The sequence below is a fragment of the Archocentrus centrarchus genome, chromosome 1, assembly GCF_007364275.1.
Source record: "Archocentrus centrarchus isolate MPI-CPG fArcCen1 chromosome 1, fArcCen1, whole genome shotgun sequence".
Classification (NCBI taxonomy): Eukaryota; Metazoa; Chordata; class Actinopteri; order Cichliformes; family Cichlidae; genus Archocentrus; species Archocentrus centrarchus.
In genome coordinates, this window is record NC_044346.1 from 10,016,436 (window position 1) to 10,044,070 (window position 27,635).

Here is a 27,635-nt window from a genome sequence, read left to right on the forward strand (position 1 = left end):
TTTTAAAATGTTGTTTTGAGTCGTGGTTCTGGCTTAAAAGTAGATGAAAATACACAGAAAATACAGAATTCTCAAATGTTTAATGTACATTTTAAAACAAACTTTGGTAAGATCTTTTTCTTCAGATATAACAAATACAGCAACACAAACAGAACAGTCAAAAGGGCTGCAGTAATAAAACACAAAGCTGGTTTTCAGTCTGATGTTACAGTGATCTAAAAGTGACATCTTCACACAGCGGAGGTCCAGGGTGTGATGTTTTATAAAGCTTTACCAGTAGCTACTGTTTTATGGTATATGCTCAAATATGAATGCCCAAGTTTTTGTGGTTAAAGCTTCATCTTAAATTAACTCAAGCAGAAGGTATGAGCTTGCAATGCAATACAGTTTACAGTGCTAACCATGTCAGCTAAATGAAGGGAACATATCCAACTAAAAATCATACTGGGTGCAGAGCCCCAGTATGATGCTCAAGTATCTTAATATCTTTATGTCAATGCAGAGCGACACAAAGATCTTTATATTTGATTAAAAAGCCATCTGAGAGTCTGTTTTTAGCAGCAGTGCGGTCTGACTGTAGCAGTGTAAGGTGACGTCTCCGTTGTGATGTCCAGTCACCAGCGTGTCTCGTCCCCCCCATCGAGCCAGCTGCCAGCCGTCGCTCTCTGGAGCCCACACCATCTTCGAAGCCCCCGGGCGCCCGAGTTCCCACACACACGCGCAGCCGTTCTGGCTCAGGCCCACCACGCTCGAGCCACTGATGTCGGCTTCGCACAGCCTACAGAGCACAGCGGCAGATGTGAATACACAAGTGTGTTCAAACAGCGACGCAGAAACACAAGCCTCATCTTCCAGTCCTCATCTCACCTGCCAGTCCAGCTTTCCGGTGGATACAGCTGGGTAGCAGGGATGGATTTTCCACTTAGAGGGTTAATGGCGACCAGGGAGAACAAGGCGGTCTTGTGATCTTTTATTCTTCCCTCCTTTTCTTCTTCTTCCAAAGAGTTTAGAAACTGATGCTGCAGCAGGACGAACAACACTCCCTGTCCACAAAGACGCGCAGGAGTAACACAATGTAAAGGGTGACAGAGCTACAGTGACAGGGGCATTTTTACAGCAACAGAGTACTTACACAGGAGGAGTAACCTCTGAGGCAGGCTGTGTGAGAAAAACCTTCTCCAAGGAGGACTCTGCACAGCAGCTGCCCAGTCTTTAAATTCCTAGGACAAACAAACAAAAAATTCAACTGTAAACAGCAGTAGCTTCAAATGATTATTTAGTTACACTTTTCATTTAAACTGATTTGTCTGCCAGTAGAGAGCAGCGGAAACAGTCAAAGCTCTGATCTCCCTCTTGCCCCACCAGTTGTCAGTTGGTATACTGACTGATCCATATACGCCTGTTAATGTCCTTAACTCTGTTTTGAATACCTGATTCTAACAATATCAGAACTGAGTGAAGACTAGAGCAGCGAGAGGAAAATTCAAAACAGACTTCAGCAGGCTTGACATTCAAACAAATTATTTACTGTGGCTATCAGCATGGCAAAGACTTTTTTAAAATTTATTATTATTTGATTATTATGTTTACCAGACAAAAAGGTGTCCGCCCTCATCTGTACCAATCAGAGCATCAGCAAGTCCGTCCACTGGGGCAAGGGCTCCGACACAAACACCGGGAGACTCCAGAGGCTGACAGCTTGGTGAGCTGAGAGAGAGAGAGAGAGAGAGGGAAACACTGATGTTCACACCAACTACAACAGGGTGATTAATCAGATTTTAATTTTAATCAGGATTTTGGCCTTCAACAGTTATGAAGACAAGATAACTGGGATAGAACAATTACTTTGGTGCATTCACTTTTGTTATAAAGCTCCTATTTTGACAGATGTCATAAATCATCCATCCATCCTCTTCCATTTATCCTTTTCAGGGCCATGGGGAGGCTGGAGCCTGGAATTCAGGACCTTCTTCCTGTGAGGCGACAGTGCTAACCACGCCACTGTGCTGCCCATTTTATAAATTAAACAAACTTCTTTCTTCAGCAATGCTGCACTTTCACTCTCTAAAAAGCTGAAACTTACAATTTAATTAAGTGATATTCACGCACATGACGAGTGGACGTAAACTTATGACCACAGATGTAGCCTGTGAAATCTGAACAATGTGACAGGACAGGAGAGAGGAAAACTACGCTGCGTTACCTGTAGTCCGACAGCATAAACACCTGCAGGGTGGAACCTGTTGCTGAGTGGGAGGTGGTCACCACTCTGGACTCGGACACACCGATCGCTGCCTGAAGAACCCCCTCACACAGCAACATCTGCATGAGGCTGGAGCATGACAGCGTTCTGTGCACACAGACAACACAAATATTTTAAGGAACTGCTTGTTTCCACAGGCAAAATTACACATTTTTATGTATGTCTAGTTTGAATACCCATTATGTTCAAAGAGTCATGTGACAAAAACTTTGCACAGGACTAGATCCCGTGACCAGTCCTGTGAAAAACTAATCAAACCCCACGATTCAGTAGCTTGTAGAAACACTTTTAGCATCAATCACGTGAAGAAATAATTTTCTGAATGACTATCAGTTTCTCACACTGTTGTGGAGGAATGTTGGTTGCTTCAGTTTATGGAGGTGTACAGGTATTTGTTTATGCACAGCTCTCTTAAGGTCCCACCACAGCATTTTAACTGAGGCCCGGAGTCTCAGATGCAGCTCTTGAGTTTTTTGCAGTTTCTCTGAGCATTGCATGCCCTGAATTTAGGGTCAGTGTGCTGGGAAATCCACATTCACTGATGCTCAACAAGTACATTTTAATAGCAGGACCTGCTCTTAATTCCTATGAAAGCAGTAAGGGTGTACTTAGTTTTTCGCTCTTTTTAACGTGACTGTTCATGGTAGAGATTATCATTCACTGTGCAGTCATCACCTCACTTCTCTGATTTCCAGCTGACCCAGAGTCACACATATCAGCCCAGCAGCATCCAGGACAGGAAACACATTGATCACTGGCTGCAAATAAACACAAAAACACAATCACTGCCATGCAGTCTTATGCATTTGCCAACAGCCAAGTCGCAGTTTACTAATGAAAATTATAGTGAAAAGCAATTTAATAAAAAGTATTCTGATTTTTTTTTTTTTTTTTTGTTTGAGCAATAAAGCTGGGCTGGGACAGATGCAGATTCGAATACAGATGTTGCTGCAAAGAAGAAACTAATTCTAAAACAATGATGCTTTTTGCTCATCTTTAACTATGTTGCTACATATTGTATTGCTACAGCTTTTGGCAGATTACGGACACCAGCTGTCAACTAGTGGAACAACTTAAAAACACAACAACACATGGGCACAGCCCCGTGGGAGTCAGTGGGCACAAAATACAAAGAAAGCCATTGCTCTGTAGTTTTAGCTGAAGGTCAAACTTCCACAGTCCAATTCTGGTGTGCAAGCCCACAAAAAACTCACCTCACTGAAGGTCCAGGTGTGAGTTAATTTCCATTCAGATGCTGAAGCCTGACTCCAAAGGCACACAGCCCACTTTCCCGCTGCTGCTACACACAAACCGCCTGAAGAGCCAGGAAAACAGCACACATCCACCAGAATGCCTCCTGCTGCAGCCTGAACACACAAAAAATGGTAATTCGCTCAAGAATGATGTTACAGATGCTGTAGCTACATACACTTTAAATTATATTTATGCTAAATAATAATGCTTATTTATACAGCAACATATAAAACACTTTTTTACCTTCAAAGTCTGCATGTGTCCAATCACAAGTTCTTCTGTCATCTCCTCTGTTTTCAGGCCAAACTCCCCAGCTGAGTCCTCCAGTGGACGGTTTGAGGGAGTCAGGGGAGTAGCAGATTCAACTGTGTGATGCTGACTGGCCTTAAGTGGTGGCTCAGCTGAAGCCTGGATCTGACCAGATGGAGAGAGGGGAGGCAGGATAGGAGGGAGGTAAGTGATGGAGTGAGAGGGAGACAGAGCTGGAGGAGAGAGATCATGTGTGGAAGGGCTGTGAGGAGGAGGCAGAGTGAGAAAAGGGGCACAAGGGGAGGAGGTCAGACTGCAGGTAACAGGGTGAGGGGTAAGTCCTAAGGAGGGCAGCTTAGGGCTGGTTGTTAGGGTAGATGAGGGCTGATGTGGAGTTATGAAGGAGCAGGGCACTGAAGCCAGAGGAGAACTCAAAATGAGTTGAGAGCTGACACTGTGTGAACATTTGGGCTGATTTTCAGTGAGTCTGTTTGGAGAAAGATCTGCGTTGGGTTCAGAAGTTTTGTTTGAATCTGTGGGAGAAGATGGAACGGTCACAAGTTTCACAGGAGATTCTCCTGGAGGTTCCACATCATTACATGCTTGTAAAACAGTGCAGCTGCTGGACGGGGCTTCCTGTAGAGTGGACTCAAAGAAAACAGTCTCAGTGATAACTTTATCTTCTGCTTGGTGGTTTATACAGCTCAGAGGCTCTGAAGGATGGGCCACAGAACACAAATGTGTTTGTTTTTCTGGTGCAGGATATTTTACTTCAAGTTTATCTGGGTGATCAATGACGTGATCATTCTCAGTGCTGACTGTTCTCTCTGCAGAGTTCATATGAGTCTGTGGTTGGACAGAAGAGTTCAGAGTCACAGTTTCATGCTCTTCATCTACGCAGTCATCAGCACACTTTTGGACCACTGACTTTGGTTCTGTTGAGATGGAGTGAGGTTCTGCAAAGACGTTTTCAGTCTGCTGCTCTTCAGTGAAGGACGGGCTAATCACTGTATCTGTAAGCTTGCGTTCTGTCGATAAGTTGTGGATGTCCGTGGAATGGGCAGCAGTCAGCTGTTCTTCATTATGATGAGGTGAATTTACAATTGTGGGAGTGAGGCTCAGCGGGAGAGGAAGAGGCATCGCTGGATCACTGCTGCATTGAAAGTCAGTGCGCCGCCAGCTACTGCGGGTGTTGTAAGATGGGGATGAGAAAGGTTCAACTGCTGCTTCTCTGGTGACTTGGCGAAGCTTGAGCAGCTTCAGGGAAGCAAACTGGTCGTCTGGAAGATGAAAATCTTGGTGGGTGTCCAAGTTCGTCAGCCGTCCAGACAACAGAGAGGGAAGAGGAAGCAGAGATGTTTGAGCCGGTGAAGAGGAAGGCAAGAGGAGAGATCGCCAGCTCGATGTACCTAAAGAACACAAAATGGGAGCTTTCGGTCAGAAACATGCTCCTCACTGTATATGCATGTGAATAGGGTCATACACTGTGGTTACACCATGTCAGTAGGTCTGTTCAGGGAAATTTAAAAAACTTAAATTTACACCAGATACCACACTTAATGCACCCAAGGGACATCAGAGGGCATGCCAAAATATCAGCACACACCTCCATGTGTCTGTTCACAAAACAGCCTTTGTGTCATCTGAGATGCCATCACTTCTTTGGATCGTATCATCAAACAAACACTTTTAGATAGCATAATGTAAGACTGTCATAGCATCCCACCTCTATTAGCCTCCAGACACTTTCATACAACACAACGTATGATCTGCCTGCCTCTTGTTCAGATCTAACGCTTTTTATAGGTGGTGGCTTATCTGCACTGGTGGTTAGCAATTGTTTCCTCGACACAATTAAAGACTCCAGTTTCCATTATTATTATGAACCTAATGCGGCCATTCCTTTGATGTGTCTCGCTCTTGTAATTCCCACCATTTGACAACTGTGCACTGAGTTTGTTTTTTAAGGATTATTACAAAAAAAAGAGTGCATGCATGAATGCAAAGTATGATACAGTCAATTAAAAATCCATTCATAGGTTCATTCATAAGCTCACAGCGAACTGGAAATCATACAAGTAGGTCTAATCAAACAGTTTGGGAGTGACTGCTTTATATCATCAGGTACTTTAGCTGCTCCCTTATTTCCCAAGGGGCTGTCACAGCAGATGGATTCACATTTAATCTGGCACAGATTTTACACCGAATGCCTTTCCTGACGCAACCCTCCAGCTCGTCTGGGTTTTGGATTGAGTGTACAAGAAGCACACTAGCTGGTGACCCCCTGAGACTGCTTTTGCGTCTCAGTCTTGAACCAAGGATCTTCTGCATGTAAGACAAATGTGTTAACCACTACACCATGGATCCACCCTTTGCTTTACACCACTATATAACTGTATCTTAAAATTGTGCTGTATCAAAATGTGCAACATATGTAAAGGATTTTTTGTTTCAAGTCTGTCTCTGTATTTGGCCACAGAAGTCAAATTGACCCAAAAGTCTCTGAGAAGAGTCGCTCCAATTTGGCTGCCGCCTTTATAATCTGAATGTGTGTCAAAAGATGTGTGAACAAGTCATGGATTACTTGTTTGGTCTAGGAGTTGTGTTTGTGGCTTTCAACACAGCTGTTGCCAACAAAGAAGTTGCAGAGTGCCCTCTGGTGGACAAACTATGCAATACCAACACTCAACATGGTGCTTTCTCATCTCTATCTTTCTTACTTTTTACATTTATCAGCCATTATAAATGCAGATACCAACATATCAACAAATAGTTAATTTCAGCCAACGTATATTGGCAGGGCTCTGTCTGACACATACATGTCTTACTTCTGTTCTGTGGGGATCCGTTAGCCTCGGTGTTCTTCTTCATAAAGATTTGGCAGACCTCCTTTGGATGTCCAGAGGCAGAGCTGGAAGGAGCTCCATTAACTCCAGAAGAAACTGGAGGATCAGTGATGTGTGAGGACACATGGTGCGGTTCATCTGTTGATGGGTCCGTTTCTTCTGGTATGAGGCAGGGCTCTGGTCCATCAGCTCCTTGGGCAGACTGCCAGGAAGAGATTGGGGTGCTGGTGGGTTTGGGATCACCTGCTGATTGATGTACATTCAAACTAAGAGAGGCTCGTGGCATCTGAGATCTCCCTCTGCCCACGCCTCTCTTCCTTCTCCGGCCTCGTGCTGGACGAACAGTGGTGACTGTGGGAGAAAAACTAGTGTCGATCCGACAAGCTGAGATGTGATCTGAAATCTCACCAGAGCTCTGGCTGTGCTCAGCGGATACACCGACAGTCTGCGATGGTTTATTAGAATCTGCAGATGCGGTTCTCAGAGAGGAGAAATTTGTCTGACTGCGCTGCTCTGAATGTTCACTGGTGTGTGTGTTCCTATTCTGTCCTCTGCCACGCCCTCGGCTCCTTCGATGTCGCCCCCTGCTCAGCTGGGATGCTATGACAGCCTGCACGTCAGGCTGGCTCTGTGAAAGTGTCATTCGTCTTGTGGTTCGAACGTAGTACTCCACTGGGAAAAGTAGCCCTTCCACTAATGTACAGGAATCCAAGAGGCTCACGCTTTTTCCATCTCCAGTAAACCCATTCTTTTCCCCTTTTAGTTCCACACTATTATCATGACTGTGTTTGCCTTCTGTTTTCTCCACCACATTTTGTTCAGTGTCTTCAGTGTGTCCTCTACTATTCTCACCAACCTCCCCTTTCTCCACTTCTTTTCTTCTTCCGTTTTGTGTGTCCTCCTGCCCGCTTTCTTCAGTTTGTATCGTAGGGTTGTAAGGCATGACCAACAATGACTCAGATTCTTTTTCCCCTTCATGTTTTGACACTGTATATTTTTCATTTTGTTCTTGGGATCCAGGGATGTCTTTTCCCTGAATATCTCGTGTTTCAGTAGTGCATCCATGTGCACTCCAGTGTGTAAGCAGCAGAGAGGGAGATTCAGAGTCTGTACCAGAAAAAAACTCTTCTCTTTCATTCATAGCATCTCCTCCCTCTGATTTGAGTTTCTCCTCCTCTCCTGCTCTTTCCATCCCTTCACTCTGTTTCTGTCCCTTTTCACACTTGCCAGTCTCAGCACTTCTACATTCCCAGCGTAGGCGGCTGCGTCGTGACCTGAGGCGCAGGGAAGAACTTGGTCTGTGACCTGTAGGTGCAGCATGGCTGGGATCTGGCATTTGTGGGCAAGCAGCATCAGATGGAAGCAAGAATCTGATCACCTGGGTCCTCCTGGAGTTGTCAGAATCTGCTGGACCTGGAAAAATATCAGATGATTCGTGAATTCTATTTTCCACTGTTATTACAGGCCAAACATTTTGTGCCTCTCACAGTAATGACAATGTAGTCTCATTCATATGACAAAACAAATGTCCTGTGATCAAGTTTTACCTTCAGTGTGTCCCTGGCATTGAGGTAAGCCCTGCGCTGCGTCACTGCTGCTGTTCAGTGTCAACGAAGAAGGATTGAGACGGAGATCTGATGCGGCCTCCGTGCCTCTTTGGTCCTGATGGTTTTGTTCAGTGATCCGGTTCCTCACATGTCTCCTCACTGCCTCTGAGCGCTCAGCACGCTGTTTGCAGATGTATGCATGTATATGAGACAAAAAGCTTCTCTATATTTTCCTTTTTATGAGCGCACTGAAAAACACTCACCTGTAGTCTCTGGGCTGTCTTGAGATATTCCCTTTGTAGTTCAGCCAACTTCCTACGAAGCTGAGAAAGAACAGCATTAATCGCAGAGGTCATGACAGCCCTTTATGTAGCTTAGGACAAATTCAAGTTACCTTCTCCTTATCATCACAGTGCAGTGTAGACCTCAGCCGCTCCTCACAGTGCAGAATATCCCCCACAGTGCTCTCCATGCTGCTCTCTGGACACAATCCTGACACGACTAAAACTTACATGTAGCCATAGCACGGCTTCTGTGGCACTGGGATAGCTGGCATGCGTCACTTTTAGCACGTATATTTAATTAAAACTTTAGCTTAGCTAAGCTAGCGGGCAAATGGTGAGTTCAGTTAATTTCTTTAACTGGAGAAAAAACCGGAAACAAACATTAGTAGCCAACAGCGAAAAGTAAAAATATCTATATACAAACACCGCTAGTTTTAATAAACATGCATCTTGCCTTTTATTGTAGTTCATGCTAATTTTCGGAGCAAACTTCAGCGACTACACAAAAGTCCAAGTTTATTTTGATGTTCGATTAGGCGGGTATCGATTTAGTTCTAATTTCCCGCGGCTCATACAGCCAGACATGAGTAGCGGAGCCCCGATGGCTCGATCAGCCCCCTTCATCGAAATAAGCTGATTTAATTTTAGATTTACGCTGTAATTATCTTAACATATAAAACTTATAACATATAAAAAGGTAATATATAAGGTAGGTGTATACTATTAAAGCAGTTAAATATTAAACATATTCAGAGAAATTATCTCAAACATTTAAACAGTTGTTAGACTTACAAAATCACATTTAGTTCACACCAGTCTGTCATCAGTTGACGAAAAAGTATGAAAAAAAGGCCACATGAAATTGAAGATCACACAACTGACAAATCGCAGCGTGGGGTCTGTGGATGCTGAGGCACATAATGTGCGGAAGTCACCAACTTTCTGAAGAGTCAGTCACTACAGACCTCCAAACTTCATGTGGCCTTCAGATTAGCTCAAGAACAGTGTGTAGAGAGCTTCATGGATGGGTTTCCATGGCCAAGTAGCTGCATCCAAGCCTTACATCACCAAGTACAATGCAAAGTGTTGGATGCAGTGGTGTAAAGCACGCTGCTACTGGACTCTAGAGTAAATGTTTTGCATTTTCCATTCGGCAATCTGATGGATTTGGGAGTGCCAGGAGAACGGCACTTGTCTGACTGCACTTGGCACTTGTGCCAAGTGTAAGTTTGGTGGAGGGGGGATTATGGTGTGGGGCTGTTTTTCAGGAGTTGGGCTCAGCCCCTTGGTTCCAGTGAAAGGAACTCTTAATATGATGTTGGCCCACCCTCTGCAGCTTCAACTCTTCTGGGAAGGCTTTCCACAAGGTTTAGGAGTGTTTATGGGAATTGTTGACCATTCTTCCAGAAACACATTTGTGACACTGATGATGGATGAGAAGGCCTGGTTCACAGTCTCCACTCTAATCCATCTCAGAGGTGTTCTATTGGGTTGAGGTCAGGGCTCTGTGCAGGCCAGTCAAGTTCTTCCACACCAAACTCTCTCATCCATGTCTTTATGGACCTTGCTTTGTGCACTGATGTGCAGTCATGTTTGAACAGGAAGAGGCCATCCCCAAACTGTTCCCACAAAGTTGGGAGCATGAAATTGTTCAAAATGTCTTGGTATGCTGAAGCATTAAGCCCTATGGATTAAGAATGGGATGTCACTCATGTTCATATGTGTGTTAAGGCAGACAAGTGAATACTTTTGGCAATATAGTGTATAGATATTTTTCTTTATGAAGCACTCATGAGTTTTGTATGGAGAGATGTTTTCTGAAAACTATGAAAACCACTAGCACAGTTTTGAAATGCATAAATTGCCATGTTTAATCCCAAAAAACAGTTGCTCCAGTACACTGATGGGTATTCATACAATGATGTACAGGCTACAGATCAACAAAGAGCAGCAGCAGCTTTCTGAACAAATTAGAGAGAAATGAAAACTGTCATGGACTGATGATAAAATTATAGAATAAAGTTACACTATATTTTCTTCTAAGTACAAATCCTTCCTAATTTTCAGTCTGGGTAGGGTAACTACCTTAACTGGGCTGTAGTAGCTTTCCATTCATAAATACAGTGTGATACAAAGGAGAACAAAGATAAGTCTCTTCGCTACAGTGCAGACTGCATATCAACAGCATTAAACATGCCAAGTGACAAAGAACTCTTTGAAAATGTTCATGTAGGATTGGATTTCTTATTGTCTTGTTCTTTATTTGTGACATTTGCTACAAGACTTTCAGTTAGCATAATACTTTTTTTTGTGAAAGCCGAGGTTTGTATTATTCACACTGTTGCACAAAACATTTGAACCCCCTGAGACCTGAGCTCCTGTTTGCAATGCATTTTTAATTTCTCTCCAGATATTTGTGATATTTGGTGGGCCTGATAGGCACAGAAACAAAGCTTCCTCTTTGAACAGGAAGTTGTATTTTGTACATACTTTGCACACTTTTGTAAAAAAAAATGTCCTCATATGGGGACAATGGGTTTATTTTACAGCATAACAAAACAAAGTCAACATGGCTTAACACAGTATAAAACACTACTGAGCAGAGTGAAGTATAAGGTGCAGCAAAGCCAAAATGTAACGTCCCCACATGTGGATGCAGGGTCTTCGGAGGTTAAAGCCTACTTTGGTGCAATTGACCGGTTCCTTAGCCATCCAAACGTGAGGAATTTCAGGACGGCTATGCTGACGTTCGTCACAGGACCCAGGTTGAAGAGCATGTGGTAGAAAGCACGGACAGACAAGCCTCCAGTTTCATCAGCGTATTTCAGCGCCAGTATAGGTGAGTACAGCCGGTTGGTCAGGTTGTGGAAATGTGGGCTGCTTGCTTCAATCACATTCTTTGCACACTACAAAGAAAGAGAAGACAAACGGAAAAAAGACACCATCTGCAGTCAGACTTAAAGGATTAATTTGAGATGAAGTCAGATGGATTAGTTTGAGTGAGTCACAGTGAGACTGTTTATGAACTTACTTTGGCAATGTCATCAGGTGATTGTCCCAGTACCTCAAAGATATCCACAGCAGTGGGAAGATAATTTTTCCTGAAGTATCTCACTGTGTTAGAATCAACACCTGGCCACTCTTTCTCTTTCATCCCCTTAATCATCTTTAATTCAAATTCTGTGCGCACCGGGCCTGGCTCCATCATTGACAATCTGAGGAGAGAAAGACACACAACAAAGAGGAAATATAAATTTAAATGTATCCAAGTTAAAGTTTCAGAGCTCTAATGTGCAGCCGTCACCTCAGAAATAAACAGCAGCACAGAGAACAGCAGTCACCTCTGGACCTTTTTACAACAGTGTTGCCTTTTACTGTGATGTATTTTTTATATTCTTTATAGATTTTTAATCACCATTTGATAACATCTCTGGGGTAGGTGGCACTCATAGGGATCATTTTCTGTGGAAGAAAAGACATAGGATCTGTGAAATGCCCCTTTTAGATTGGTTAGATGCTGACAACACCACCCCTTTCATATGAAAGAGCAGAAGAAATCCTGGGTTACCTTGGCAAGCTGATAAAGTGTAATGTGTCTATGCATCACACATGTACATTTTATGTATTTTGTCAACAAAGCAAAATATCATCTAAATATCATCACTTTTTGCTCCAGAAACAAACAAACAGATAAAAACAACATGGGAGCGGCCAAAAGGCTAGCACGCAAGAATCAAAATGTGGAGTCCAAACCCATCGGATAATGTCGCGGAGGCTACGTCCATCTTTTATACAGTCTATGGGTGGTTCTACCTTGACAAATTAGCACAGCAGAATGCAGTGTTCTTATCAGTTCCATCCCTCGCTCCACTTTCAAAACATCAACAATGTGATGCCAAAAGCACTCAGCTTGAAACTTCCCAGACTTATTAAAATTCATCGGCTAATGAGTGACATCAAGGTTTATTTGTCCATCTTTTATATACAGTCTCTGGTTACTGCTTTATTAATAGCTGTAGAAATGATATCAGTTGTACTCACCTGATGTTGAACTTCAAAAGCTGGACAGACAAACCTTCGCAGAAGCCCTCAATGGCAAACTTGGAAGCTGCATATATTTCATTAAACGCCACCCCTGGGGAAACAAAGCACACATATAACCTCACCGATCAGTTCTTCTTGTTCACACCGCTTTGTGACGACATACACCAGCACTAAAACCACATTAGCCTCTTCATATGTCCACACTTCCATCAGCCTGTCGTCCACCCGCCCTTCCGACAAAATGAAGCTGACAGACATGCCACACCTCCCCGTCCTTCACACCTCTGTGCCTGCTCACCTTGGAGTCCCATCACGCTGCTGACCACAATGATGCATCCATCTCTCCTTTTCTTCATCTCAGGTATCACCTCCTTGATCATGCGAACTGTTCCATAGAAATTGGTCTCAAACACTTTATTCATCTCGTCCATGGGGATGCTCTCCACTGGACCCACCAGGCCGATGCCTGCATTATTTACTGGTTAGGAGAAAAAGAAGTCAAGGAAGAAAAGGCTATATATAACACCAGTTTTTGACATTTTAGCAATCCAAAGTATAGTGTGCTTAAGATGATTTCATTTTACTTACTGAGGACATCTACATGTCTGTCTTTGATGCCATTGACACACTGTTTGACCGACTCGTCACTGCAGATATCCAGCTCAGCCACAAAAAGAGTTTTCCCGTAAGTATCTCCAGCGGCTTCCACCAGTTTATGTTGGGAGTTTAGGTCACGCATTGTGGCGATTACTGCAGACAGTTGGGTGATTAAAAAAAAAGGACAAAAATTTGTAAGCTATAATTAGTGTTCAAATATTGTATTGTAACCTTGTGCTGTGATTTGTTTCACCTCTGTCAGCCGCGCAAAAACAAGATTGTCACATTGATCTGACTCATAAATGGAGTTTTATTAAGTAGTGCAGACAAAAAAATGGCAAAAACTATGGTTTACTTTGGCAGAGTTAAAGTTTTTTGGATGAATCTGCTACAAAATTTGATTTTTATTAATGTCTTGTTATTGATTGCATGGATTTACAGTTTCAAAGACAGTCGGGTTCTGCACAGGTTTAGTTATAAAGGTTTTGTTGATGCAGATGTTTTCCAGGTTTGATGTTTTGCATGTTGTCTTAAAAGAACTTCAAATAAACCTTTTGGGCTTCTTTCCTCTCTTGCATTGTTTGCTGTGCATTGCTTGCTATGCAAAAAAATTATGTGAAGTGACAAAAACACTCACAAACTAGAGTTTTTCCTGCTATGAGTAAAGTCTTGGTGAGGGGGCACTAACCTGGCACCAGGGTAGTGCCCACCAGTGAAGATTCATATTCAGGGCATGAATATGCTCAGCAACTCCTGCAGCGACCAATTCAACAACTTATGGCTTTCCATGGGAAGCTTCAGCAAAGTGTGACATCGCCACACTGACTTCAAACTACAGATTTATTTAAAGGTTTTAATCCTTATCAAATTGTCATCATGTTATTTTTTTTATCTCCATGCTGGAATTACTTTTTATGCTGTTTGCCAAAAGCCCTGTGCATGATTATACACCTTCTTCAAGGTGTGGCTCTATCAACAATCAATCCACCCTCGAGTCCTGTGGCCTCTGCTGGTTTATGTGGTCCCACTAATAAAAGTTGAGTCCCCCAAAAGGAACATCCTTGTATTTCTCCACAGGTGGCAAGGTTTTCCACCACAGCTTCTGAGGTGCATCCCTGTATGGGACAAGTAATACAGACACTCAGGTGTGGAGGAATATTGGGTGTGCAGGACAGTGGGGCTCAGGCAGCAGGGAGTGCAGATAAGATGGGAGACTGTACTGCAGTGTGTTATTACCTGGTCTAAACATCATGTGGGAAGACTCCAGTCGGGTCCGGTTCCTTGTTCAAACTTTCTATGATTTCTTTCCAAGTCCAACAATGATGGGGTAAGAGTGAGACACCTTCCTGTCCTCTGTGCACTGGAAGAGAAACTTTGAACATCTCTTCAGCAGCTGCCCAAAGACTCTTGAGGAAGGTCACTACTGTTGGTGTCATGACCAGGTGCTCACGGCAGTTGCCGTGATTATAGCCATCTGGTCCAGCAAACATTTGTGAAAGTTGGAGAAAAACTCTGCCCACCTCCAAAAACAAGGATAGGTAGGTCCTCTCTCTACAGCCTCTGACTGGGAACTGCATGGTGAGCTGGACAAACACCTGAAGTTTCTGCAACACATTGTCGTGACATCACCCAGGCCAGACATGACACCCAGGCCGGGCTGTCATCTCTGAGGTGGCAAAATACCTGAAAATGCTGGAACTCACAGTGTCCTGGGATGAGTGCACGGAACAAGCAAAGTAGAAGAAATGCACAAGGCACCAGGAGCTGACCCTGACTCCGGGTGGAAGATGCTCTGTGAGACCGCAGAGGTTGGATGCAGAGGTTTTGCAGGTCTGCCCATCGCCAAAGTCCTTAATCAACTGGGTATTACAGGAGAGACAAAGAGAAGGGCCATTAAATCCACGAGTGAAGCCGCAGACAAAGCCACTGGATGGCTTTGGATTAAAAGGGCTGATCCATGGGTAACTGCCACTGGGATGCAAGTCGGCGCTTTGACAAGCTCCACTGGGTCACTTCCAAAGACCCGAAACACATCATGGCCCAAGGATCATTACTGAAGATGCTTCCCGGTGAGAGCATCTGGAAGATGTAAACACCATGGACAACCTCTAAGCGTGATTATGTGAATTGATTTAACCCTCCCTATGTGCAACTACAGCCTTCAGGCTATGGCTGTAAATAGATTATTAAGAAACTGCAGGTAAATGTGGTTCTATAGAGACAATGTACAGCGACAAAGTGAGTTCACTGGCGCCGGCTATATTTAAACTGACAGGATATGCATAAGCACACAAATGGTGTGTGTGTAAAAAAAACAGAAAGCTCTGTTAAACCTGGTGTAGCATCAGCACAGGTTTTACACACATGTTTTTGAGCTTCACATTATTGTAGGAGAAAGTGAGCACGTCATCCAGAGCACACAGGATGAAACCCATGCACATGGACTCCATCCCATGCCCACATCACTTTCTTTCTTAAGTAGCTGTGTCATCCACAGTTTACAGTATTAGTCTTGCTGTGACACATCACTTGCCTGCTCTAAGAATAGTCCCGTCAGCATGTTATTCATAAGACCCTCAAGCTGACTAATAATTAGCCTAAGTGAGAGTGTGCTGTGCAGCGCGGTGGCGTGGTGGAAAGCAAGAAGGTCCTAGGTTTGAATCCACCTTGGCCGGGATCTTTCTGTGTGGAGCTTGCTTATACTCTGGTTTCCTCCCACAGTCCAAAGGCATACAATCAGTGGGGTCAGGTTAAACGCCGATTCTAAGTGAATGTGAAGGTGAATGGCTGTCTGCCTTTCCACGTGCGACAGGCTGGTGACCTGTACAGGGTGTACCCTGCCTCTCACCCTATGTCAGCTGGGATAGACTCCAGCGACCCTGAAAAGAACAAGTGGGAGAAAATGGATGGATGGAGACTGCACTGCTGCTTTTACATCTTGTCTGGTGTCTTAAGGGAGACTAAGGTCTAAACTGGGAAGACAGAATGAAATCTCTGGCCTTTGTGATGAAGCAAAACCCTGAGCACACCTGGCATGTCCATGTAGGGTCACAAGCTGGAATCAATAACCATTTCAAAACGCTAGATTCTCCAGTTACATTTTTCATCCTCTTGCATTTATTCCCCCAGTAATTTTAATATGTTGCCAACTGACAGGCGTGTAGCTTGCTTGAGTTTTGTCCATGCTACAACATCATTGTTTATCAAGGCAGCAGAAGAGACTATTTTACAGTATCCAAATAAATAGAGAGGCATGAACACATGGACTAGCAGGAGAAATGCAACAGAAGAAAAGCAGCATGATTTACACAATGGACTGTGACTGGATGATGTAATGATTTTGATAGGCCGCCCGTTCCTTCAGTTTGGAATTGGATGTAACAGACAGGGAGTGGGAGGCAGCCTTTGAGGGAGCGCACTCAGCCTTGATTTGGATTAGATATGGTCTGATGCCGCAGAGGCTTCATTTCTCTGGCAAAACTTGTAGTGTAGACTGGCAAAAGCTGCCAGCCTTGCTGGCCCACATGTCTGTAATAAGCTGTCTAAGTACAAAAACATGTTTTTGTACAACAACTTGTCTATATCTGTTGGAATTTTGTTAGCATTTAGGAAAAATCTTGAATTCATCTGACTCAATGGGTATTCTGCCACATCCTGTATTTATGGGTACATATGGCAAATTATTCTTGATTGAGGAAATAACCCTTTCCTTTAAATTCCCCAAATCACTTGCATTTCCACCTTTACATTTACATTTATACAAGAAAGAGTTGCGAAGAAGATAAATTGTGACCTTTGACCTTCAGGTTCACCTAAAGTAATGCTCATGTTTCACTCCAGATATTAAAGTTTTTATTTCACATATTCAGAAGTACATGGTTACCATTTAATACTCTGATGCTCCACTCCTGGAGTATAATCATCTCACGAATTAACAGCGTAAAAAATAAATAAAGATAAAGCTCCTATTATTATTAATTTTAATTGTTGAATTATTTTAATAAATGTTTTCCATTTCTCTATGCTTTACAACACAAATGTAGCCTGCTCACATGCCAAACCAGATAAATTCAAATATACAGGTAACCTGTTCCTGTCTCTCACATCCACCCACCGTGATAGCGCTGCATTTCATCCTTGGCCAGCCTCACGGCAATCCTCAAGCCGATACCGGTGGAACAGCCCGTGATCAGCACCACTTTCTGCCCGGGACTCGCCATGGCTCTGCTCAAACTGATACTGGCAGACAAGCAGCTCAGCAGGATGAGTGGCGCTTTGAGCTGAAAGCCAATTTAAGAGGATAAACAGAGGAAGGGAGTCACATGGAAAGGGCACACAGCCACATCGCAAGAAGATTGAGATTATCGTCTCGGTTTACTTGTAGCCATATAACAGCGGGAAAACAAAGCTTATGAGTTATAACTGTCAAAGTTTTTAAAAAAATGACGTTTGCTTTCCATCCAACACTGTACGTGACAGAATAAAGAAAATAAGACAATAAATTGAAGTTGCTTCCTGAAGTATGCAGCTATCTGACTGTGAGCAGCCGAACAGAGATTTGGCGCCTCCCAGTGGTCAATGTGATTATTCTTCAAATGACTGATGCACTATATTGCCGAAAGTATTCGCTCGTATGCCTTCCAAGGGCGTAGGAATGAGTTTACTATTGGGGGGGGGACACATATCGGGAACCTGACAGATCTGTAAATACTCTGAACAAAGCATAAAAAATGCTATTTGATCTTTTACTTTCTTCTTTTTCAAATGTTTCTTGGAAAAATAGTGTTGTGTACACCTATATTTGTCATGTCCTGGGCCGTTGGCCCAGCGTTTTGTGTTAGTTTATTTCCTAGTGTTGTGATATGTCTGCGTCTCTGTCCTGAGTCTGTGCCTGTTCCTCGTGTTTAGTCAGTATGTTCCTTGGTTTGTCACTTCCTGTTTATTTTGACAGTCTGGTTTTCCTGTGCTTTGTGTTCAGCTTTGCTTCCCCTGTGTAATTAGTTTCATTTGCCTCACCTGTTGTTCCCTGCTGTTTCCTCTTGCCCTGATTACCCAGTGTGTACTTAAGCCCTCAGTTTTGTTTTGTTCTCTGTTGCGTCGTTGACGTTGTGTGTCCGTGTGTTCCTGTATTCCTGTGTTCTTGTGTTCCTGTGTTCCCTGTGTCTGCCCGTCGTCTCCCTTCCACGGTTTTTGTATTTGTTTTTTCCCCGTTGAAATAAATCCCTTTTATGTTACGCTGACTTCTGGAGTCCTTCGTGTCAGCCATTCCTCGTCCATTTCCTCCCCGGCCATGACAGAACGACGCAACCAAACTAAAGACCCTGCAAGCTCCGGCTGCTACAACGGCACTCGCCTGGCGCTGGGGGGACCAGCTTTTTTGAACGGTCCCCGGCGACGCCGCTCACCGCCCCCACCTAAACCGCAGGTCTGCCGCGTGGGCGGACTGTTTTTGGCGCCGGCCGCTCCCTCACCTGTCACTCCGCTTGCTGGTCCCTCCTTTTCTCAGCAGTCGCCGCAGCCACGGAGGACGAGATACCGGAGGAAGCGGAGAGACGTTTTCCTGGAGCCGGCGCCCGGAATGACTCCAGAGGAGTCATTTTTCCGATTCCTGGGTCACAGGGGTCCTTGGACTCCCACCACTTCCGCGTCACCACTGCCTGCTGCTGACGGAGGAAGACCAAGCTCCCGGCAGCATCAGAGAGAATCGCCGCGGGAGCAGAAAGAGCATCTTCAGCCCGTCATGTACTCTGCTGCTTCCTCCCTCTCAGCGGAGAGCAGGAAAATTCTGATCCGAAGAGTGGACCGATTATGCTTGGACTTGTTATCTGACCCGTGTAAGGAGGAACAGGAAGCCATCACCACCAGGCTTCAAGACCTGATTGCCAGTTTCCCTTGGCTGTTGGACTCCTTGCACGGGTTAGTGAAAGACTTTGTAATCACCACCCTTCACCTACAGCCAGCACCACAGACCACTGCTGCAGCCTCTCAGCCACTCCTGTCAGTTCCCTTAGCTTCTTCCCAGTGTTCCCAGTCAGCTGTAGCTCCAGCTCCCCCTCAGTCGCAGTGTTCCCAGTCAGCTGTAGCTCCAGCTCCCCCTCAGTCGCAGTGTTCCCAGTCAGCTGTAGCTCCAGCTCCCCCTCAGTCGCAGTCCCAGACCCCTCAGTTAGCTCCAGCTCCCTCTGCTCACCCTGCTCCAGCTCCCTTAGCTCCAGCTTCCCCTGCACCCGTACCTGTTCCGCGGGTGGGGGCAGCCACGGACGGGCTGACCTCTGCACCCGTACCTGTTCCGCGGGTGGGGGCAGCCACGGACGGGCTGACCTCTGCACCCGTACCTGTTCCGCGGGTGGGGGCAGCCAGGTCCAAGCCTTCGCATCGGTCTTCTGTGTTAGCTGCAGCAGCAGGGTCTCAGTCAGCTCTAGCTCCAGTCGCTCTCTCTCGCCTTCAGTCAGCTCTAGCTCCAGTCGCTCTCTCTCGCCTTCAGTCAGCTCTAGCTCCAGTCGCTCTCTCTCGCCTTCAGTCAGCTCTAGCTCCAGTCGCTCTCCCTCGGTTCCCCGTGTCAGCTGTTTTAGTGCCCTCTCAGTCAGCTCCCTCTCAGGCCCCAGTGTCAGCTAGCTCTCACCTCTCTGTTTCCACGCAGCCAGATCTCCCTAGCCCTCAGGCTGCTCCCACGCAGCCAGCAGCGCTGTCTCGCACTCAGTCTGCTCCAGCCCCTGTAGCTCTCCCTCGCACTCAGTCTGCTCCAGCCCCTGTAGCTCTCCCTCGCACTCAGTCTGCTCCAGCCCCTGTCGCTCTCCCTCGCACTCAGTCTGCTCCAGCCCCTGTCGCTCTCCCTCGCACTCAGTCTGCTCCAGCCCCTGTCGCTCTCCCTCGCACTCAGTCTGCCCCAGCCCCTGTCGCTCCCCCTAGCACTCAGTCAGCCCCAGCTCCTGTCGCTCCCCCTAGCACTCAGTCAGCCCCAGCCCCTGTCGCTCCCTGTCCACTCCACTCTCAGTCAGTTCCAGTAGCTCTTCCTCGGTCCCCAGTGTCAGCTAGTTCCTGGCCTGCTTCCACGCAGCCAGTCGTCTCCCGGCCTGCTTCCACGCAGCCAGTCGTCTCCCGGCCTGCTTCCACGCAGCCAGTCGTCTCCCGGCCTGCTTCCACGCAGCCAGTCGTCTCCCGGCCTGCTTCCACGCAGCCAGTCGTCTCCCGGCCTGCTTCCACGCAGTCCCCTGCACCTCGGCTAGTCCCCGAGCAGCCCCTGCTGCTCAATAAAGTAGCAGTGTGCCCTGTTCCGCGGTCCCAGCCTACGCATCCGGTGCCTCACTATGTAGGCCCCGTTCAGCCCATGGGCCCCGCTCAGTCCGAGCCGGTGGGGGTCTCCGCTCAGTCCGAGCGCCCCGCGCCAGAGGGCCCCGCTCAGTCCGAGCCGATGGGGGGCCCCGCTCAGTCCGAGCCGATGGGGGTCTCCGCTCAGTCCGAGCCAGGGGGTCCCGCTCAGTCCGAGCCGATGGGGGTCTCCGCTCAGTCCGAGCGCTCCGCGCCAGAGGGTCCCGCTCAGTCCGAGCCGATGGGGGTCTCCGCTCAGTCCGAGCGCTCCGCGCCAGAGGGTCCCGCTCAGTCCGAGCCGATGGGGGTCTCCGCTCAGTCCGAGCGCTCCGCGCCAGAGGGTCCCGCTCAGTCCGAGCGCTCCGCGCCAGAGGGTCCCGCTCAGTCCGAGCGCTCCGCGCCAGAGGGTCCCGCTCAGTCCGAGCCGATGGGGGTCTCCGCTCAGTCCGAGCGCTCCGCGCCAGAGGGTCCCGCTCAGTCCGAGCCGATGGGGGTCTCCGCTCAGTCCGAGCCAGGGGGTCCCGCTCAGTCCGAGCACTCCGAGCCAGGGGGTCCCGCTCAGTCCGAGCGCTCCACGTCACCCGAGGGTTCCCCACCAGAGCCCGGGGTCGCCCTTCTCCGCCGCCGCATGCCCCGCGGTCGGCCTCCAGTGTCTGCTCCCCGTCGCCGCCGCCGCTGGGAGCGTGGTCGGCCTCCAGTGACTCCTCCTCGTCGCCGCCGCCGCTGGGAGCGCGGTCGGCCTCCAGTGACTCCTCCTCGTCGTCGCCGCCGCCGCTGGGAGCGCGGTCGGCCTCCAGTGACTCCCCCTCGTCGTCGCCGCCGCCGCTGGGAGCGCGGTCGGCCTCCAGTGACTCCCCCTCGTCGTCGCCGCCGCCGCTGGGAGCGCGGTCGGCCTCCAGTGACTCCCCCTCGTCGTCGCCGCCGCCGCTGGGAGCGCGGTCGGCCTCCAGTGATTCCTTCTCGTCCTCGTCGCCGCCGCCGCTGGGAGCGCGGTCGGCCTCCCTCGTTGGGATTTTGCTTTGTGGCCCCTTGGCCTCTGCGGCCTCCTGAACTGTGTGTTTTTTGTTTTTGGATTTCCCACTGACTCCCCTGAACTGTGGACTGTTTTTTCCCCTGCTGTTTTTTGTTTTGTCATAGCTCCTGGACTGTTCCTTGTTTCGACCCCCTGTTTTGGACTGTCTCCGGCCTTGTGCCGTCGCCTTTTGTTCTGGTCCTGTGTTTTTGTTTTCTTCCTGTACGGGTTTGATTTGTTTTGTTCACGCCCTGTGATTTCTGTTTTGCTCCCTGTCTTTGTTTTTGTTTCGGGCCCTCCCTCCTGGTCCCCCGCCTCCCGCCCTTGTCTGGTTTTGTTTTCTGGTTTTGGCCGTCGGGAGCCGGCCTTTGAGGGGGGGGTACTGTCATGTCCTGGGCCGTTGGCCCAGCGTTTTGTGTTAGTTTATTTCCTAGTGTTGTGATATGTCTGCGTCTCTGTCCTGAGTCTGTGCCTGTTCCTCGTGTTTAGTCAGTATGTTCCTTGGTTTGTCACTTCCTGTTTATTTTGACAGTCTGGTTTTCCTGTGCTTTGTGTTCAGCTTTGCTTCCCCTGTGTAATTAGTTTCATTTGCCTCACCTGTTGTTCCCTGCTGTTTCCTCTTGCCCTGATTACCCAGTGTGTACTTAAGCCCTCAGTTTTGTTTTGTTCTCTGTTGCGTCGTTGACGTTGTGTGTCCGTGTGTTCCTGTATTCCTGTGTTCTTGTGTTCCTGTGTTCCCTGTGTCTGCCCGTCGTCTCCCTTCCACGGTTTTTGTATTTGTTTTTTCCCCGTTGAAATAAATCCCTTTTATGTTACGCTGACTTCTGGAGTCCTTCGTGTCAGCCATTCCTCGTCCATTTCCTCCCCGGCCATGACAATATTATTGCATGTATAATTTACATATGAATATGTTTTATAATCGTAAGACATGGGTAAACCACCAAACAAAATGGCTTGAGTCTTTTATCAAGCATAATGACCATGTCATTCCAGGGCTGTGCACTTACTCAGATTGGCTGCACTGGTACTAGCAAGCTAAATATTTCAGTAGCACAAAAATCATTTATTAGCAAACACAAGTGCAAAGTTTGATATGTTTTATTTGTCGAAAACATTTAATACTGGTTAAAAATGCATTTATGTAGGTTGACTGGCAATAGAACTGGTTCTTTAATTAAACAACGTTCTAAATGAAAGAACCCTCACAAATAATGTAATGAACAAATTATTCACTTTTTAATCTCAACCTTAAGTAAAAACAGCTATTAAAATATACCTATTCAGTTTGAAACGGTTTGTTTGGTCAACAACAAAAAAAAAATCTAATAGATAAAAATAAATATCAATAAAAATAATAATAAACAACATGAATAAATGAAAGTGATACCTCTCACATTTAATAGACAAGCTGTTTGCCTCACTGACAGCATAGTGTGTTGTTGCACTTTACAGCCCTGCATTTAGTAATTGGCCAAACAGGTGCTGGAGCACACAAAGGTTAAAAACATTGGCCTAGGCAAAAGAGTCTAAATGTTTTTTCTGCCTCTCATTTGCAGCAACAAATTGCTTGCAAATTGACTTCTTTTCTTGTCCAGTAAGTCAACTTTATCCTATATATCAAAGTAAACTGACAGCAAGACGTTATAAAAAAGCCGTTCATGGCAACATTCCTGACAGATCGTTTTACCTCATTCGAGAGTTTCTGACTCCTGCCGCTGTCTCCGCCTCCCAAACACTCAGAGCCGTTCAGAGGGGGCGGGGGGGAGCGCAGTGACATGACTATGTTGCGCCTTCAAAATAAAAGGACGCAAGTTAAAGATTTCAAAATCAAGTATTTTTCTCCTCCGCGGTGTAATTTTTGTGTGGGACAAATGCGCCTGTCTCCAATATTGGGGGGGACATGTCCCCCCCGTCCCCCTCAGTTTCTACGCCTATGCTGCCTTCACACCTATATGAACTTGAGTGATCCCATTCTAAATCCATAGGGTTTAATATGAGGTTGGCCCACCCTCTGCAGCGATAACAGCTTCAACTCTTCTGAGTATTGGGTATAAACACATTCCTAAACCTTCCCACAGGGTTTAGGAGTGTTTATGGGAATTTTTGACCATTCTTCCAGAAGTGCGTTTGTGAGGTCAGACACTGATGTTGGATGAGAAGGCCTGGCTCGCAGTCTCCACTCTAATTCATCCCAATGGTGTTCTTTCAGGTTGAGGTCAGGACTCTGTGCAGGCCAATCAAGTTCTTCCACACCAAACTCACTCATCCATGTCTTTATGGACCTGCTTTGTGCACTGATGTGCAGTCATGTTGGAACAGGAAGGGGCCATCCCCAAAATGTTCCCACAAAGTTGGGAGCATGAAATTGTCCAAAATGTCTTTGTATGCTGAAGCATTAAGAGTTCCTTTCACTGGAACTAAGGGGCCAAACACAATTCCTGAAAAACAACCCCACACCATAACCCCCCCCTCCACCAAACTTACACTTGGCACAACGCAGTCAGACAAGTACTGTTCTCCTGGCAACCGCCAAACTCAGACTCATCCATTGGATTACCAGACAGAGAAGCGTGATTTATTTCATCACTGCAGAGAACACGTCTCCACTGCTCTAGAGTCCAGTGGTGGTGTGCTTTACACCAATGCATCCAATGTTTTGCATTGTGCTTGGTGATGAAACGCTTGGATGCAGCTGCTCAACCATGGAAACCCATTCCATGAAGCTCTCTACACCCTGTTCTTGAGCTAATCTGAAGGCCACATGAAGTTTGGAGGTCTGTAGAAAGTTGGTGACCTCTGCATACTATGCACCTCAGCATCTGCTGACCCCACTCTAGGATTTTATGTGGGCTACCACTTTGTGGCTGAGTTGCTGTTGTTCCCAGTCATTTCCACTTTGTTATAATCCCACTAACAGTTGACTGTGGAATATTTAGTAGTGAGGAAAGTTCACGACTGGACTTGTTGCACAGGTGGCATCCTATCATGATACCACACTGGAATTCTCTGAGCTCCTGAGAGCGACCCATTCTTTCACAAATGTTTGTAGAAGCAGTCTGCATGCCTAGTTGCTTGGTTTAATAAACCTGTGGACATGGAAGTGATTGGAACACCTGAACTTGGAGGGAAACAGGGAAAAGCTTTCAAATGAGAGTCACTCTGGGTACCTTGCTGAGGCAATGACCTGGCGTCGACTGAGAGTCCTCCACAGGCTTATAACACCACTCCATTAGGGAAATGAGCAGGTGTGTCCGATCAGCCACAAGGTGAGCCTAGGAACAATGGGTGGAGTCCAAAGGACTGCCTCCCTCTGCCGCCGGCACACCTCCCCACAAAACTCACAACGCAAAAAAAAAACACGAGCAAAGAAAACAAAAACAAACAAACACCAGCAGGCCAGCCAGAGCCCCCCCCCAGAGGAACATGATAGATAGATAGATAGATAGATAGATAGATAGATAGATAGATAGATAGATAGATAGATAGTTTCTTAAATGACTTAAATTTAAGTAATATACTTAAATTACTTACAGCAGCATAAAGAATCAAAATTTAAAACAGTATAATCTACGATAACAGCAACACTTTTAAAAGTGCCACAGGCCCATATTGAATGCCTTATAATGGGAGCAAATTTTTACACACAACAGTGATAAAATGAAATAATTAAAAAAATAAAGTTAAAGAAAATTTATTAAGGTGAGAATGTGCAAATAAAAAATTCTAGCAAGTATTAGTGCAAATGCCATTAGTAAATAACATGTACACTGTTAATCTAAGAAAGAGCAGCGAGAAAATATGAAACAGAAATGTGTAAATGTGCGTGGAAACTTAAGTCCTGACAGGTGTGTTCACCTGTTACAAACAGAGAGCTGTTGTACAGTCTCATAGAGAAAGGTAGGAAAGATTCCCTGAAGTGTTCTTTATGGCAGCAGGACTGAATCAGTCTGAGGGAGAAAGAGCTCTGCTGCCTCAGCAGTATGGAATAGAGTGGGTGAGATGGGTTGTCCATGATGGAGAGCAGTTTGTTCGGTCTCCCTCACCGACTCAAACGCCTCCAGATTCTGGCCAGTGATGATTCCAGCCATGTGGATTAGTTTGTTGAGACCGATCAGTTTACTATTGTTGACTTTAGCTTTTATTCTAAGCCAAAGAATTAAAACTTTATTAAACACAATGATGTCTACAAATGATTTTTTTTTTAATTTAGAGCAGAAAAGTTATATGGGATAGATAAAACAAACACTACACACAGTAAATGCATCTCTCTCGCTCTCTCTCTCTCTCTCACACACACACACACACACACACACACACACACACACACACACACACACACACACACACACACACACACACACACACACACACACACACACAAGACTGTAGCTGCCAGTCATAAATTTAAGACAACCTACCTGAAGCAGGAGGTACAGGGAGAATGCCTGGAATTTATCTATTTATTTTTTTGCTTTGCTCAGAAAATGTTTGTGTGCAAGGATCCAATTTAATTTGTTGCCAAAACATCTTAATAATTATGAATAATAATATCGCAATTGCCTCTTAATGGGAGATAATTTGTCTCCGGTGCACGTCCACGTTACCAAAAACACAGAAGCCCACAGGCGGGTAGGTAATTGTGCTTACATAGGAAATCATTGCTTTATCTCTGTGATACTTTGTAAGGTCTCAAAGAGCCCTGAGATGACTTCTGTTGCCACGTGTTTCTATGGAAATAAAATAGAATAAAACTCACTTAACCCCACTCACAAAAAGAGAGTACTGCGATGTCAGATTTGTGAAAAGCCTGCAGCCAGATGACATCACAAACAGTGCACACACACACACACACACACACACACACACACACACACACACACACACACACACACACACACACACACACACACAAAACAAAACAAGCAAAAAAGAACCCGCTCCCACTCTGTGCAGTATCTCATATCCCACAATTTATCATACACATGAAAAAGTTTGTATCTTTTACACACAAAAAATGCAAATGGAGCGTGACAGCGACATGGATACATGTGCTGACTCACACTCCCGGGCTTTCTCATTTAGAAACTTCTAAAAGCATCTTAAATTCTCAGTGAGCTGCTTTGAGTTTTCCACGTTAGGATAAACACTTGCAGCACAAGTCAAGGAGCGCACTTTGGTTTTTTATCGTGCACATGTGAAGGCTGTGGTGTGTGTCTGAAGAGAGCGTGGGGTGGGCAAAGACAGGCAGGCACTGGAATCTGGAATCTGCAGCGGCATATTTTTATTAGTTGGGCAGCACCGTTGTCCTGTCCTAGCATGCTGCGTGTATGTGCGTGTATGTGCGTGTGTGCCTTTAGAGAGCGGGAGAACAGTAAATGCACAAGTAAGTGGCACAAGCGTTCACTCATACTTTGGAAAGGCAGCAACTTTTTTTTCATGGTAGGTTAATATTAAATCAAAATTGCGCAAATGCTCGTGCGTGACAGCGCTATTTTGAGTCTATGCCCGCGCATGCAGAGGCGCGCTGGAGAGAGCGTCACACAGAGACATCATATAATCCCTAAATCACTCATCCAGCATTGATGCTAAGGGTGACACGCGCAGTAATTATGGTTTCAGCACAGCCCCACGCGCCTAGAAGCAGTCTCCGGAGAGGGAGGGGTCGCCCTACACAAGAGGAGGGGGGAGGGAGGGGAGAGAAAGTGAGGAAAGTTCTCTGTGGGTGAAGTTGGAAACACCTTCCCCAGATTAAGGGGCTTTTCATCAGTGGTCTGTCGTCTTCATCCGTCCACCCAGAGATCAAACAGCGAAGAAAGCGGTGTATGGGCTGCTGGGTATCACCTGTAATCACCTGAATCCGCTTTTATGCATGCACGCTCTTAATTGCAGCTGCCGGCGTGCGCCTTAAGACGCACGGGCGCGACGCACGGGCGCGACGCGCTTCTAGACTTTTAAAGCTCTCTGGTGCAGACTCGGAGCCGAAGTTCCTCTGACTGCACGTGTCCCGAGGAGCGGAGGGGAGCCACGAGGGAGCTGTTATATCAGTAACTTCAAATGCAACATGATGGATCGATGGAGCCCAGTGCGCCAGACGTGGCTGCTGCTGCTTGTCGCCTTATTTTACACCTCAAGAGCAGGTAGGGTGAAATATCCACAATTGTTTATTAGTTTATCTTGTGTAAATAACTGGTCCTCTAATTTCAGTTATTCAATTAAAAGATCTATAAAAGGTTT

The 27,635-nt window shown here is 46.1% G+C and overlaps 3 protein-coding genes across 5 annotated transcripts in view; 1 reads left to right on the plus strand and 2 right to left on the minus strand.

Annotated features, from left to right (window-relative positions):
* Positions 1 to 104: 104 nt before the first annotated feature.
* Positions 105 to 8,979, minus strand: palb2 (partner and localizer of BRCA2). 3 transcript variants are annotated; one of them, XM_030735995.1, is made up of 12 exons: positions 8,554 to 8,979; positions 8,423 to 8,482; positions 8,160 to 8,340; positions 6,595 to 8,025; positions 3,761 to 5,175; positions 3,478 to 3,630; positions 2,939 to 3,021; positions 2,204 to 2,350; positions 1,591 to 1,707; positions 1,133 to 1,220; positions 868 to 1,043; positions 105 to 778 (listed from the first exon to the last, which is right to left on the minus strand). In XM_030735995.1, the coding sequence occupies exons 1-12, from the start codon at positions 8,629 to 8,631 to the stop codon at positions 529 to 531; spliced, it is 4,179 nt and encodes a 1,392-aa protein (XP_030591855.1). In that variant the 5' UTR covers positions 8,632 to 8,979; the 3' UTR covers positions 105 to 528. The 3 variants fall into 3 exon arrangements, 2 of the variants coding, with proteins under 2 accessions (XP_030591855.1, XP_030591847.1); XM_030735987.1 differs by having other exon boundaries at positions 6,586 to 8,025; XR_004020286.1 differs by lacking the exons at positions 105 to 778; positions 868 to 1,043; positions 1,133 to 1,220 and having other exon boundaries at positions 2,944 to 3,021; positions 6,586 to 8,025.
* Positions 8,980 to 10,288: 1,309 nt separating this feature from the next.
* Positions 10,289 to 17,343, minus strand: LOC115781005 (retinol dehydrogenase 8-like). Its single transcript, XM_030730489.1, has 6 exons — positions 17,199 to 17,343; positions 13,076 to 13,237; positions 12,786 to 12,965; positions 12,485 to 12,578; positions 11,475 to 11,658; positions 10,289 to 11,349 (listed from the first exon to the last, which is right to left on the minus strand). The coding sequence occupies exons 1-6, from the start codon at positions 17,302 to 17,304 to the stop codon at positions 11,122 to 11,124; spliced, it is 954 nt and encodes a 317-aa protein (XP_030586349.1). The 5' UTR covers positions 17,305 to 17,343; the 3' UTR covers positions 10,289 to 11,121.
* Positions 17,344 to 27,149: 9,806 nt separating this feature from the next.
* The window catches only part of LOC115784450 (collagen alpha-1(XI) chain-like), a 42,783-nt gene continuing 42,297 nt past the window's right edge, over positions 27,150 to 27,635 (plus strand). The window contains exons 1-2 of the mRNA XM_030735670.1: positions 27,150 to 27,235; positions 27,372 to 27,538. Of these exons, the coding sequence (XP_030591530.1) occupies positions 27,463 to 27,538 (76 nt within the window). The 5' untranslated portion in view covers positions 27,150 to 27,235; positions 27,372 to 27,462. The remainder of the gene's footprint in view (positions 27,236 to 27,371; positions 27,539 to 27,635) is intronic.

Coding starts and splice junctions, on each gene's coding strand:
- palb2 (XM_030735987.1), bottom strand. CDS start 8,631: ATGGAGAGCACTGTGGGGGATATTCTGCACTGTGAGGAGCGGCTGAGG. Junction 8,026..8,159: donor ATGCCAGGGACACACTGAAG/GTAAAACTTGAT, acceptor ATATTTTTCCAG/GTCCAGCAGATTCTGACAAC. Junction 3,631..3,760: donor GACACATGCAGACTTTGAAG/GTAAAAAAGTGT, acceptor TTGTGTGTTCAG/GCTGCAGCAGGAGGCATTCT.
- LOC115781005 (XM_030730489.1), bottom strand. CDS start 17,304: ATGGCGAGTCCCGGGCAGAAAGTGGTGCTGATCACGGGCTGTTCCACC. Junction 13,238..17,198: donor TGAAATGCAGCGCTATCACG/GTGGGTGGATGT, acceptor AACTGTCTGCAG/TAATCGCCACAATGCGTGAC. Junction 12,579..12,785: donor CAGCGTGATGGGACTCCAAG/GTGAGCAGGCAC, acceptor TTGTTTCCCCAG/GGGTGGCGTTTAATGAAATA.